This window comes from Peromyscus eremicus, chromosome 5 (genome assembly GCF_949786415.1).
Source record: "Peromyscus eremicus chromosome 5, PerEre_H2_v1, whole genome shotgun sequence".
NCBI lineage: Eukaryota > Metazoa > Chordata > Mammalia > Rodentia > Cricetidae > Peromyscus > Peromyscus eremicus.
Window position 1 is genome coordinate 2,769,081 of NC_081420.1, and position 13,559 is coordinate 2,782,639.

The following is a 13,559-nucleotide window of genomic DNA, read 5'->3' on the forward strand; positions in this document are numbered from 1 at the left end:
AGACCAAAGAAACAAAGAAAAATTAAAATAGTAAGATTCAATGTCAAGTAAGATGTTGCAAGGGCAAGTTATTGAATACTGGAAGAGGCAAACCTAATTACCTATTTAAGGAAACAGGAAGTGTTTAAGGAAGACTTTGCCTGGTGGGCACAGGCACTTACCTCAAGTTAATCTATGGTGTCCATTTTGAGGAGAGTATGTCAATTCTCAAATGACTTATTGTTCCAGTAGGTGTTTCCTGTTTCTCATTTTGAACATCTTCTGGAAAAGAGTATTTGATCCTAGATAAGGATCACTATTTTTTTTTTTTTTTTGGTGTTTAATCCCAGCACTCCAGAGACGGAGGAAGGCTGATCTCTGTGAGTTCAAGGTCAGCCTAGTCTACAAAGCGAGTTCCAAGACAGCCAAAGCTACACAGAGAAACCCTGTCTCAAAAAACCAAAAGAAAAAAAAATGGCATTTGAATTGGCCAAATCTAGGGGGATTATTTTGTAGTCCTGGTTACATTTTGCTCTTGGATGTTTAGACCATGTAGGTGGTCACAGATTAATGCCGTATACATTTAAAGCCTACTGAGACTTCTTAGAGCTCACTCCTAGTGATTTAGGAGGAGCCACTGAGTCCTCTAGTTTTTCTGCTCTGCTGTGACATCTCAATGGCTGGGTCAGGGTCCTGCTGACCATGAGGCTTCCTTCAGAAGCACAGGGGATGTGTCAATCTCCATTGACTCTTCTCCCTGCGGGGTGTACCCTGGTTCCAATAGCATGGCTGGAGACATCATGTCCCCAGTGAAGAGGACAGGTCCCATCTTCTCTGGGGTCTTGGCTGACACGGATTATAACGGCCAAAATATTGAATGTTTTCCCTGACCACCAGGTCATTGTTGGTGTAGGCCCTAAAGCTTTGGAATTGCCCACCCAGTGCAGCTTTACCATTATTGAAATTTTAACTTTCCTGTTACATTTAGATAAATTTAGACAAAAAGTCAACAATTTTAAATGAATATTGATTTTGCTAAGACTGTTTATTCAAATGGTTAAAATCTAACAAAATTAGCAAAAATCATAAGTAATTGTGTTGATTACACATACTTTTTAATTTTTAAATCAAATTTTGTATGTGTTACTTACTATGAGCAAACCAGTATCTTAAGAGAATTCCATTTATTTAAAGAAAAGTTTGATATCAGTGCATTGAATTTTGACCTTAGAAATTTTAATAACCTTTAATCATCCATTATCTTTCATCTGTAAATCTCATCTGCCACACACCTGACACATTTACTCAGGCTGTTTCCTACCTGTCTTTAACCTTTCTTGGTATTCCTCTCATATTCGAGCCTTCTTAGTGAAAAATGTTTTATTGTATAAAATTCATTCTTATCTAAATCATTCTCTTTTCCTTTTCAGTCTTTCAACCAAATACAACCTCATTTTTTATGCCCTTGTTAACATGTCTCTTTCACCTACTGACTGTATTTTACACCCTTTTTTCTTTATTTTTTTAAAAAAGTTTAAGTTAAAATATAATTATGTAGTTTTCTCTCTTTCCTTTCCCCTTCCAGTGTCCTTTCCCTCCAATGCCTCCTTTGCCTCTCCTTATTCCCTCTCAAATTCATAGACTTTTCCTGTTTATTATTATGGTTACATATATTTCATAAATATGTAAATACAACATTCTGGGCCCATTTCACGTTGCTTGTGTACACATGATTTCAAAACTGAACCTAGAATTCTGGAACTGACTGACTCTCGTGACCTCCCCAGCACTGGTGGCTCCAGCATGCAGGATCTCAGCTATAAGGCCTCACTGAGGTGAAATGGACTTTTCAGTCACATTCCAAAGTAAAGGGAATAGGAACTAATGCATGTTGTCTTTCTATGGTTGTCAACAGAGAATGTTTCCAAAAGATTTCTGAAGGGAATGTGCCAAGACATCTCCTGGTGCATTCAGGCCAAGAAAAAGACTTCTTGTGGCCCCCAACTCTCAGGGTTATATTTCTCCCTACTTGGGATCATATTCTGCACTAGTGAAATTTTGCTCATGTGACCTCAGTACCACTGGCACAAAACCTGGGCCAACTATGTCTTAAGTCTTTGCTTTAAACTTCTAAATGATAAGGTGCATCCACACCCTGTGATGAGCTAAGTTCACAGTGGACACACAGTCCGGTTACTGGAGCCTGACCAATTCCTCTTCATTTTAGTGGATAAACCAAATTCCTGTGTCTTGCTTTAAGCCAACCAGATCTTTAACCTTTTTCATAGTACATTCTTAGGACAGTTTAAATAATTTTGTTGTACCATTACGGTTTTGATTTCTAGGTAGGAATAAGAAGGCTTTTCTGAAGCATTGATGTAATTGGAATCTCATTCCTCCTTCTCTAGGCATATGAGACATGAATGCTGTTCTGTTCTTAGCCGTCCTCTGCTTGGAAGTTGACTCAACTGTTCCAACACTAGATCCCAGTTTGGATGTTGAATGGCATGAATGGAAGACAAAACATGGGAAGACATACAACCCAGTTAGTAACAGGGAAATCCCCATCAACAATAGTCCTGACTTTGTGTATTTATGTATTTGTGTATTATGGCCATACCACAGGTTCTAGAATCCAGCTCTATTCAAGGCTTAACCTAAACACATACATCATGTGTACTATATGACAAAATCTTTACTGCTTCTGGGTGGTGTGGTTAATGGCTTCCAGAAGAGTACAACCTTCCTTTGTCATGGTTTGTCTTCATCAGAAGGTCCACTGAGTGAACTTAGGTTGGACTTAGAATAGAATAAAAGATCACAACTTATATTTTTTTCCAGAATGAAGAAAGACTGAGAAGAACAGTATGGGAGAAGAATTTTAAAATGATTGAGCTCCACAATTGGGAATACCTTAAGGGGAAGCATGACTTCACCATGGCAATGAATGCCTTTGGTGACTTGGTGAGTGTGACATGAATTACATAACAGAGCAGTTCTCCTCTTCAGCTCTTTATAAATACCCTCAATCATTTTTTGACTTTTCCTGAAGACCAATACAGAATTTGGGAAAATGATGACTGGCTTTCAAAGGCAGAGGATCAAGAAGAGGCACATATTCCAGGATCATCTGTTTCTTTCTGTCCCCAAATATGTGGATTGGAGAAAGCAAGGCTATGTGACTCCTGTGAAGAATCAGGTATGGCAGTGTGATGTTTCCAACTTTCACTACTCACAGGAAGCTATGAAATAAATATCATCTTTGCTTTTTCAGACTGTGGAGCAACATGCAGTTCACTGGTTTATAAAAGTATTCTGATGTGTGAATTGTTCACAAATATGTGTTACTAGACTTGTGAATGAATGACAGCTTTTTCTTTATCCCTAAGGGTCATTGTGCCTCTAGTTGGGCTTTTAGTGCAACTGGAGCCCTGGAAGGACAAATGTTCAGGAAAACAGGGAGACTGGTCCCTCTGAGTGAGCAGAACCTACTGGACTGCATGGGATTTAATGTTACCCATGGCTGCAGTGGTGGCTTCATGCAGTATGCCTTCCAGTATGTGAAGGACAGTGGCGGCTTGGCAACTGAGGAGTCCTATCCTTACAAAGGACGAGTAAGTAGAACTCCTGTGCTCTTGCCATTTCGGTGGAAAGCAGAACAATTGCAGAGCAATCTGCTCTCTTCAAACTCACATTGTTATTGATTTATTTTTTTTACTGCTAGGGAACTATATGCATGCATATAATATGTTTTCATCAAATCTATACCTTCCCTCTACCTCTAATTTCTCCTCTGTCACCCCCAAACACTTTTCCTTCCCTACTTCCTGGGCTTTTATTTTTTATTAGACCCATTAAGCACACATAATACTGCATGTGTGTACAGGAGTATAGGACCATTTATTGGAGCATAAGTAAACTCTCAGGGGCTACATCCTTAAAGAAAACTTACTCTTCTCCTACAACAGCTATCAATTGCCAATAGCTTTACAGTTAGGGGTGGGACTTCATGATCCTCCCCACTGTCCATGTTGGTATTTTGGCAGGGTGGATCTTGTATAGATCATGTGTTTACAGTCACAACTGTAATTTCATGTGTGCAATGTCCCTACCATGTCTCAACATGTACTTTTTTGTTACAGATGTCCACTATCTCTAGCTTTTACAATGTTTTAGAATGCCTCCCCGCTTCTGCAATGATACCTAAACCTGGGCTAGCATTCCACGTGAGAGAGAGCCTAATACAGTTGTCTTTCAGGGTCTGGATTACCTCATTCAGAATTATTTCCAGTTCTAACCACTATGAACTTCACAATTTCATTTTTCTTTATAACTGAATATATTCCACTGTGTATATGTACCAAGTCTTCATTATCCATTTACAAGTTGATGGATATCTAGTCTGTTTCTATATTCTGACTACTATGGATAAAGTAGGAGCAAACATGGATGAGCAAGTACTTTAGTGCTAGGACATAGAACTCTATGGTTATATGTCCAAAAGTGCTGTAGCCGAATCGTAAGTTAAACTCATCTCTAGCTTTTTGAGGAAACTGCACTGTGATTTTCATGAGTGCTCCACTAATCAGCACTCCCAGCAACAGTGAATAAGTATTCCCCTTTATCCACATTTGTACCATCCTATTTTACTCATTTGTTTTATTATCTTAGCTATTCTGACCAGAGTAAGATGAAATTTCAAAGCAGTTTTTAGTTTCTATTTACTTTATGACTAAGGATGTTGAACATACTAAAAAGTATTTCTTGGCTATCTTATTCCTTCTTTTGAGACCTCTGATTAGTTCTAATCCCCTCAGATTTAATTAGATATTTGTTTTCATGGTTTTTTAAATATTTGTGTGTTCTGGATATTAATCATCTATCAGATATATAACTTTAAAGAAAGTTCCCATACTGCCTCTTTATTTGAATGATGGTTTCCTTTGATGTTTTGAAGGGTTTTAGTTTCCTGAGGTCCTACCTGTGTCCATTATTGGTCTTTTTTCTCAAGACTAGATCATGTGAGGTGGGGCTGAAGAGATATCTCAGCAGGTAAGAGTACTGGCTGTTCTTCCTGAGGACTCAGGTTTGATTCCCAGAACCCACATGGCAGCTAGTATCTAGTTATAAATCTGAAATCACATGCTCTCTACAAGCATCAGTCACGCATGTGGTGCACAGACATACATGTAGGCAAAACTAGAACACACAACAAATAATAGAATAAAAAAACTTTCAAAAGAATTAGAAAAAAGATGAGATCATATTTATTCATTGAATTTTCATGTAAAACTATTAAAAAACATCTGTTTCATTTAAGATAAAATCCACTTACACAGAGTTTTAAATGATATATTATTTAAAAATACAGATTATAAACATAGAAGGAAAACATTTTCTATGGTATGGAAATGTGGAGGTCCCTATCTTCCCAAAGCACGAAGCAAAGGAGTGAGTTTTGTGGGGACATACTGGATACACAATCATACATTTTCCCAGATTAGTTTTCACTTTCCTCTGACATCCGTACTTCTTTCCATGTAAAATTTATTGAAAACACCCATTCATTCTACTTTATGAAGATGGTGATCAACAATTCCATGCATTTGGCAATATTTTTCAGCAACTTGTAAAATGCTTTCTTGTTTGGTTTGGTTCTGAGACAGCATCTTACTATGCAGCCTCAGCTAGCAATGAACTTAGTTTATTCACAACCCAGGCTGGCTGTGAACTCACAGAGCTCTCTGCCTGCCCTTTCTTACCAATAGCATAGTCTGAGAAAGAAACTCATTGTATATCTAGGAGCTCTCTGACGCTTGGCACACTAATGACAGAGAGAAATGATCTCCATAAGCGTTTGGGAATGTGCTATTTCTTAAGAGGTTTGAGCTTTTTGTTGTTTGTTTCCATATATTTTTCTACTCTTATTTCCTTGTCTTTGTCCCCCCTAGTGATCTATTAACAAAACCTTCTATTCCCTGTAAACACAGTTTAATGATTGTGTAGTATCTTTGTATGAGGTTTTCCCTAACACAAACTCAGCACAAGAAGTGCTCTGGATCCTTAGAGGTTCTCGCATGCTCTTTGGGTCCTCATTGTCCCTTGCTGAAAATTCACATTGCTGACTCAGAGTCTTGTTTCATGGACCAAGCTCTCCTATCTGTGGCAGCCTTTGCCTTCCAAGAACTAGGATTAAAGGCATGCATAACCATGCCAGGCTCATAAAATGTTTTCTTGCAAATATTCAGGTTAGCCTTTCTTTAGCAGAAAGGAGTGGATCACAGAACCCCTACCTCATATGTGAGTGCTTTTCTCATCCTACTCCAAAGGAAAGATCAATTGCATTTGTACTACAGTAATTAAGTTCTCCTGGGTCACAAATTATTCATAGAACAAGATATTAATGATGCCTTGCTAATAGAGAGTGGATGTGTAACAGCAGCAGGCAGAGACCTATAGAAGTTGTACCCATAAACTGTTGTAATCCCAGAATCCTATCTATAGACAATGAAACAAGAACCCTAGGCCCAAAGAGTTCAGCACTTCAGCCAACATTTATTACAAATAAAAAGAAAAAAATGGCTCCTGAGACTAGAAGGATTCCAAGAGAAGATCTTGCTTGAGTGTCGAGGGCTGTGTTTTTAAATGGTTATAGAATGAAGAGAATAATCTTGGTTAAGAAGTAAAAAGAAAGTTGCAGTCACAATGGCAGAATTGTGCCTGAAACTGGAACTCTGTCATGAACTAGTATAGTTTTCTAAAAGACACCAAGAGAGGGGACCTGTAGAGCATCTGCAGAGGAGCTCTGACCCACAGAGCATCTGACTTGACATTGGGGTATCCAGGTGGTTGGGGTCCCCAGATGATTAAGGGCCATTCCATAACTACCTGACTTCCCTGACTCCTGTCTCGTGCTCATCAGTCCTGATGCAGCAACAAACTATCTATAACCATTTGCTAACCAGACAGAATGTAGTTGTTCTAGTTTAAACTAACCAATTGTGTTTAGATGTCAGCAATTCTCCAGTATGGGCTCCATAATGAATATGTATAATATTTTAATAATTTTAATAATTTTAATGTGTAACTTCAGACCAAAGAACATACCACATTCTTTACATTATAGGTTGTCACTCCACTAAATTATCTGACTTGCCCTAAGACTTGAGTATCAAGTAAATGATTTGTCACATTCCTTACATTGGTAAGGTTTCTCTCCTTAATGGATCCTGTAAGGGGTTTTAAGGTGTGACCCACACTTAGACTTGTCACATTCTTTACATTTCTGTGATTTCTCTTCAGGATAAAATCTGTCATGTGAACTTGAGCTCCTGAAGCATTTTCCACAGTTCCTACATTTGTGTGGTTTCTCTCCATTATGGATTCTTTGCTCCAGAAGTCTGTATGTAGAGTCAAAAGACTTACATTCTTAATGTTTGTGTTCTTTCTTTCCAGTGTGAATTCTTGGATTCTGACTAACATTGGCACACAAGTTTAAATATTTGTCACGGTCTTTATATTTCAAAGTTCCTTTCCAGTGCATATGCTTTTATATCTATTGGAGTTTGAGGATTCAACAGAGGCATTCCTGTGTTTACTGCATTTGTATTTGTTACAGATTTCTATAGTGTTACTTGTTTCATACAGTGTATGATTGGAGGATTCATGAAATACTTTGCTCTCTTCATTCCATTTATGACTCCTCTTGAATATTCACATGCTGATGGGTAATATGCTTTGAATCTTGATCCAAGACATTCTCATATTTAATTACATAGCCAGACTACTGTAATTCTCTAACATCACATGCTACAAGCCCTCTGAGCAGAGTCCAGACACTCCCACTGCTCCTGGGAGAAATCCTCAGCCATATCCCCAACATCAACAGACCCTGGGACACATTTTCCTGAGAAGCAGCCATTTCTCTCCTGTTGCTCCTCTCTGACTCTGACTGTTTCTCACACTGGTACCTTTGTTCCTTGGACTCTCTGTTAGTACAAGTGAGCAGGCCTGGCTAATCAGTGTGAGACCTAGGTTCCAAGTCCCTGACTGCTGCTTCCACTACGCTTCTCCAAATGGCGACTTTCCTGGGATATTCCACAGGGCTCCTGCTCTGCAGTGAGTTTTCAAATCCCTATGAGAACCCTGGTCCATTTCCTCTGTCAGCCTGGGTTCCACACCATACTGCTTCACAAGGTCCCTCTGGAAACAGTGAGGTTTCCTGTCCTGCTTGTCTTTGGGTCCTCAGCACCTTTTCTAAATTGTTGGCCTTAAAGTCCTGTGCTACTAGGAACGGAGTTCAGAAAGTCCTTGCCTATGTGTCTAACTTGAAGTGTTTCCTTACTTTCTCCTCTAATGACTTTGAGCTATCAGGTCTTATGATGAGGTCTTTGGTCCATCTGGAGATGAGTTTTGTGCAGGGTAAGAGATAATGATCTAATTTAATTCTTTTATGTGTAGCTATCCAGTCTGAGCAGAACCATTTGTTGAAGATTCTGTCTTTTTTCCAACTGGTATTGTCAGCTTCTTTGGGTAAGAAAGGAGGTTTATGTGTGGTCTAGTCCATTGTTATATATGTCTGTTTTGGTGCCATTATGATGCTGTTCTCATAACTGTATCTCTGTGATAAGATTTAAATCAGGAATGATGACAGTTCAAATCATGTTTTTATTGCTCAAAATTGTTGTGGCTGTCCAGTTTTTTTTGTATGTGTGTGTGTGTGTGTGTGTGTGTGTGTGTGTGTGTGTGTGTGTGTGTTTCCATAGGAATTTTAAGATTTTTTTTTCAATTTATGTGTAGAATTGAATTAGAGTTTGACAGGGATTACATTGAGTTTGTAGAATGCTTTTGGCAGAATAGCCATTTCCACAGTGTTAACCCTGCCTGTCCATGAGCATGGGAGCAGGCTGTCTGTCCGTCTTCTAGTGTCTTCTTCAACCTCTTAAATTTTTCCTCGTATAAATCTTCACTTGCTTGGTTAGATTTATTCCAAAACATTTTCAGACAATTATGAATGCTATTGTGTCCTCATTTCTTTCTCACTGTGTCTGTTGTTAGTATATGGGTGGGGTGTCAATCAGAACAAACGGATAGTTGTGTATAGGTGGGGTGTCAATCAGAACAAACGGATAGTTGTGTATAGGTGGGGTGTCAATCAGAACAAATGGATAGTTGTGTTCCGACTTTGTGTCTTGATACACTGCTAAATGTGTTTATCAGCTATAGGGATTTTCTGGTAGAGTCTTCTCGGGCTTGTGTGTATAGGAAAACAACATCTGCAAATGAGGATACTTTGCTGGTACTATGTCCTTGTCTATTTGTTTTCTCTTCATCTTCTTCTCTTGTCTTATTGCACTAGCTGAGACTTAAATGAAATGAGGAGTTGGGTTCTGGGAAATATTAACAGGATTGAAAATTCTTCAGTCAAATTAACTAACAGAAAATGAGAGAAGACCAAAATTTTTTAAATTAGGTATGGAAAGGGAGATATTACAGTAGACACTGGGGGAATTCGGTGGGTCAAAGTCTATGCATTAAAATTTTTATATTCTTTTGCACTGGAAAATATAAAAAAAAATGTCTTGGTTTCTGAACACATGTGGCATATCAAAGTTAAATCAAGATGAAGTAAATAATTTATGTGAACCCACAACAACTGACATTGATTCTGTAATTTAAAATTTCTTAACTATAAAGAAGCCCAGGGCCAGATGGATTCAGCACAGAATTTTATCATTCCTTCCACAGAGAACTAATACCAATTCTCCTCAAATTACCCTATAAAGTAAAATGGAAGGAACACATCCAATTGTTTTATGAAGTCAACAGTACCCCCAATACCAAAACCAGACAAAGACTAATAGTCTAATCTCTCTAACCAATTTAGAAGCCAAAATTCTCAGCATAGTCCTGGCAAACTAAATTCTAAAACATATCCAAATGATCATACGCCATAATCAAGTCAGCTTCATCCCATACATGTGGGGTTGGTTCATATATTTAAATTAATAAGTGTAATTCACCACATAGACTCAAGGACAGAAACTATATGATCATTTCATTAAATTCAGGAAAGACCTGTAACAAAATCCAACATTGCTTCATGGTAAGATTCCTGGAGAATCTATAGATACAGAGGACATAGCTGAATGAGCTACAATGTGCTACAAGCCCACAGTCAACATCATGATAGATGAAGCATTTCTCTGACATTCCCGTTCAAGTATAAACCATCACTGTTGTCATGATAATACTAGCATTTGTATGGTTATTTGATGGGGTGCTTTCCCAGGACCCCTTCTTGCTGCTGTGAACGTAGAGAACAGGAAAGCCACCCCACACAATACAGATCTCTTCACTGTGAATATTTGTTATGAACAGAAGACTTATGGAGTGTCATTGAACACAAGTGAGCTAATTTTCAGCCCCAAATTTCCCAGTAGAATCTCACTTCCTGGAATGTTTTATAAGAGCACAGATTTGGGGATCCTCATTTGCAATGGCTGAATTCTGTGGTTCTGGCTCGTGTTCTCCAGGACGTAGACGGCAATGAATGAATTTCTTTCCCTTAACTTTGAAAGGGTAGAAAGTGCAGGAACCATGCTGAGAATTCTGCTGCTAATGTCAGAGACTTTATGCAAATCCCAGGACATGAGGAAGCCCTTATGAAGGCAGTGGCTAAGGTGGGGCCCATCTCTGCTGCAGTTGATGCCAGCCATAGTTCCTTCCAGTTCTATGAGAGTGGTAAGTATTTTCCTTCTGGAATCTACGCATAAAAGTTGTACTGCCATCATGGCAAATCATTTTTGTGATGTCTTTCTTATATAATTTTAATGTAAATGTTTCCATTTGTGGATTTTACATTCTATATGAGGAATTTTATATAAATTTTCCTATTTTGCATTACTTAAATATAATTCCATAAATGAGAGTCAGTTAATGTTTTTTAAATTAGCCTGATGTCCCATGTAGTATAGTTTACTTGAATTTTCTCCAGCTTTTGACCTTTAAGATTTAAACCAGATATTTCATTTATGTAGATAATTCTTATAAGGGACCTTTTAGTTCTATTAATTTTTGTTTTCTGTAGGTTTAGCTTGGACTAACATAAGTGAGTCAGTAAGATTTCTTGTATGCAACCAAGGTACCAATTTACCAAAGGATTTATGCTAAATTTTGTTTCTGGTACATTTACCTGAGAGTTTACAGCCTTAGCCCTGATAATAATGAAACCTCTTTAGTCTTACCTGGTTTGTATATCATTCCAGTGAACTTAGAAATGCTTCCCTTATTGTTGGTAACATGGTCACTGTGAGGTCACTGGAGCCTCTCACCCTGGCTTTGGTTTTATTTTTTTAGGCATTTATTATGAGCCACAGTGTAGAAGGGTTCACCTAAATCATGCTGTGCTAGTGGTCGGCTATGGCTCTGAAGGAGAAGAATCAGATGGCAACAGTTATTGGCTGGTCAAGAACAGGTATAAATTCCAGAAAACATTTATATTTGAAATTCAAAAGGGAACTTCTATAGTCATTGTTTAGATAGGAGTACCAGAAGTCCTGTATCACGTGTAGGTAGAAGACATCCTTCCTGTCCTTTCCCTGAACTTCTATAGTCAGTGTTTAGATAGGAATACCAGCAGTCCTGTACCACATGTAGGTAGAAGACATCCTTCCTGTCCTTTCTCTGAAGTGATCTTTAGAGTTCTGTGTGATTCAACTATTGGTATCCAGGAAATGAATCTTTTCTGAATCTTTTGATTAAGGGTGGTTTCTGGCTAGATAAAATATTGTAATGAACCTGCTGTGCTGTGTTCTTTCTATTTAATGGTGCACCTGCTCTTCTTCCAGCTGGGGTGAAGAGTGGGGCATGAAGGGCTACATAAAGATGGCCAAAGACTGGAACAACAACTGTGGAATTGCTACATATGCCACGTACCCCATTGTGTGAGCTTCTGGGTGGCAAGAAGGAAGGCATGGGCTGGGGACAGTGTGTACTGAGGAGGGCTTTCCCCTTCCCAGCCCCTGCTGTGTGGAAAATGACACCTGAGTCACTGAGGTTACATCCATGCTTAATGTGAATTAAATTCATAAATACTAGTGCCATAAACAGCATTGTAATAATTACCCTCTTATAAAAATCTGAATTTTCATTTTTAAAAGAATGTACAAATTTGCATGTTCAAAAATAAAGCTCAATTTCCAAATGACATTGGGACTTCTTTTTATAATTCAATCCTTAATTCAACCCAAGAACGTAATTGTGTGTGTTTGTGTGAGAGAGAGAGAGAGAGACAGACAGACAGACAGACAGACAGAGACAGAGAGAAGGAGGGAGGGGAAAGGAGAAGGAGAGAGATACTCAGTTAATAATGATGCAGAAGGGAGAAAAGAAATCAATGTGTCCATACAGAAACTTATGATGTTGTCCACTAGATTGAGTATTCCCATTCTGTACCAACAGGTCATGTTGGTTCCTGAGTATCCTTTGTGATAAGGGACACCATCGGTGGCCTTCTAGGGTTAAATGCCTCTTGTCTGGCCAGGGCTTTAGAGCATAGTAAAGTACCCATTTTGCCTTGCCATGATTTATGAAATGAGAGTGTTCCTTGTCATCTACAGATGAAGAAGTAGTATACTTTGTGCAACAAATCAGATGATGAAATTACTCAATGCTTTTTACGTGGAACAAGAAATAGTGGCTCTATATACAACATTTTGACAATTTGTGGAAAAACAAGGAGGAAATGCTACCATTATAAGATCGGCTGAATTACAACAAAAATTCAAATCCCAGCCTCAGAGGGTATCAGTGGTTAAAGTAAGGTTACTGATTGGTAAGGGATGGGATTCCGTAACTGGGATAGAGATGTGTAAGAAGACCCTATTGAGCTGTGGACTCAGATTCTGAAGGGTTTAATCTCACCAAAGGACACAGTCTCGCTACCCTTAGCAGAGGATATATCCCAACCCTACTTCCTGAGGAAATTAATTCTTCACTGTCTGTAACCTTCCCTGAAAGAGATTCCTGAAAAAAATAGTACCAATACCCTTCAGGACCTCTAAACCTATAACCAGACTTAAGGCTGAGCAGACCACTGGAGAAGGTATATTATGCCACTAAAGACCTTAATGAATTTGCTATTTCTTTCAGGCAGAAGTCTGGATAATGTGTGTGGGAACAGATTTTAAGGGTGTGGGATGATGGTGGAAGGAACATCAAACTGGATCAGGCTGAGGTTATTGATATGGAACCACTGAGTAAAGATTTTAGGTTTAATATGGAAGTTTGAACAGTTAAAACGGGTGTCAAAGTTTGAATTGTTGGCTGAGCATTTGTCAAAAGATTTCCTACTGGAAAAGAGCTGGAGATGTCTGATATCTCCTGGCTTAGTGTTGATGAAGGATTTAAGTCTCAGGGAAGCTGCAATGCTGGAGTGGCCATGCTGTGTAAACCCGATCCTCCACAAGACACGACATCTTATAACTAATCTTATAACTAATCACTCATCTTACAACACACAAAATGGTGAGAGGAATATCAGCACATTGGAAGAACTTTGTTGTTGCCTTTCTTCTTGT

The 13,559-nt window shown here is 38.6% G+C and overlaps 1 protein-coding gene across 1 annotated transcript; it reads left to right on the forward strand.

The window, feature by feature from the left end:
- The first annotated feature begins 2,398 nt into the window (after positions 1-2,398).
- LOC131910255 (testin-2) lies at positions 2,399-11,928 on the forward strand. The gene is made up of 7 exons (XM_059262236.1): positions 2,399-2,524; positions 2,821-2,943; positions 3,032-3,178; positions 3,369-3,593; positions 10,560-10,722; positions 11,338-11,455; positions 11,829-11,928. The coding sequence occupies exons 1-7, from the start codon at positions 2,399-2,401 to the stop codon at positions 11,926-11,928; spliced, it is 1,002 nt and encodes a 333-aa protein (XP_059118219.1).
- Positions 11,929-13,559: the final 1,631 nt, after the last annotated feature.

Excerpts from the sequence above, each read along its gene's own strand:
- LOC131910255 (XM_059262236.1), top strand. The coding sequence starts at position 2,399 with ATGAATGCTGTTCTGTTCTTAGCCGTCCTCTGCTTGGAAGTTGACTCA. Across the intron at positions 3,179-3,368 it reads TGACTCCTGTGAAGAATCAG|GGTCATTGTGCCTCTAGTTG; the intron begins GTATGGCAGTGT and ends TTTATCCCTAAG. Across the intron at positions 11,456-11,828 it reads TATTGGCTGGTCAAGAACAG|CTGGGGTGAAGAGTGGGGCA; the intron begins GTATAAATTCCA and ends CTCTTCTTCCAG.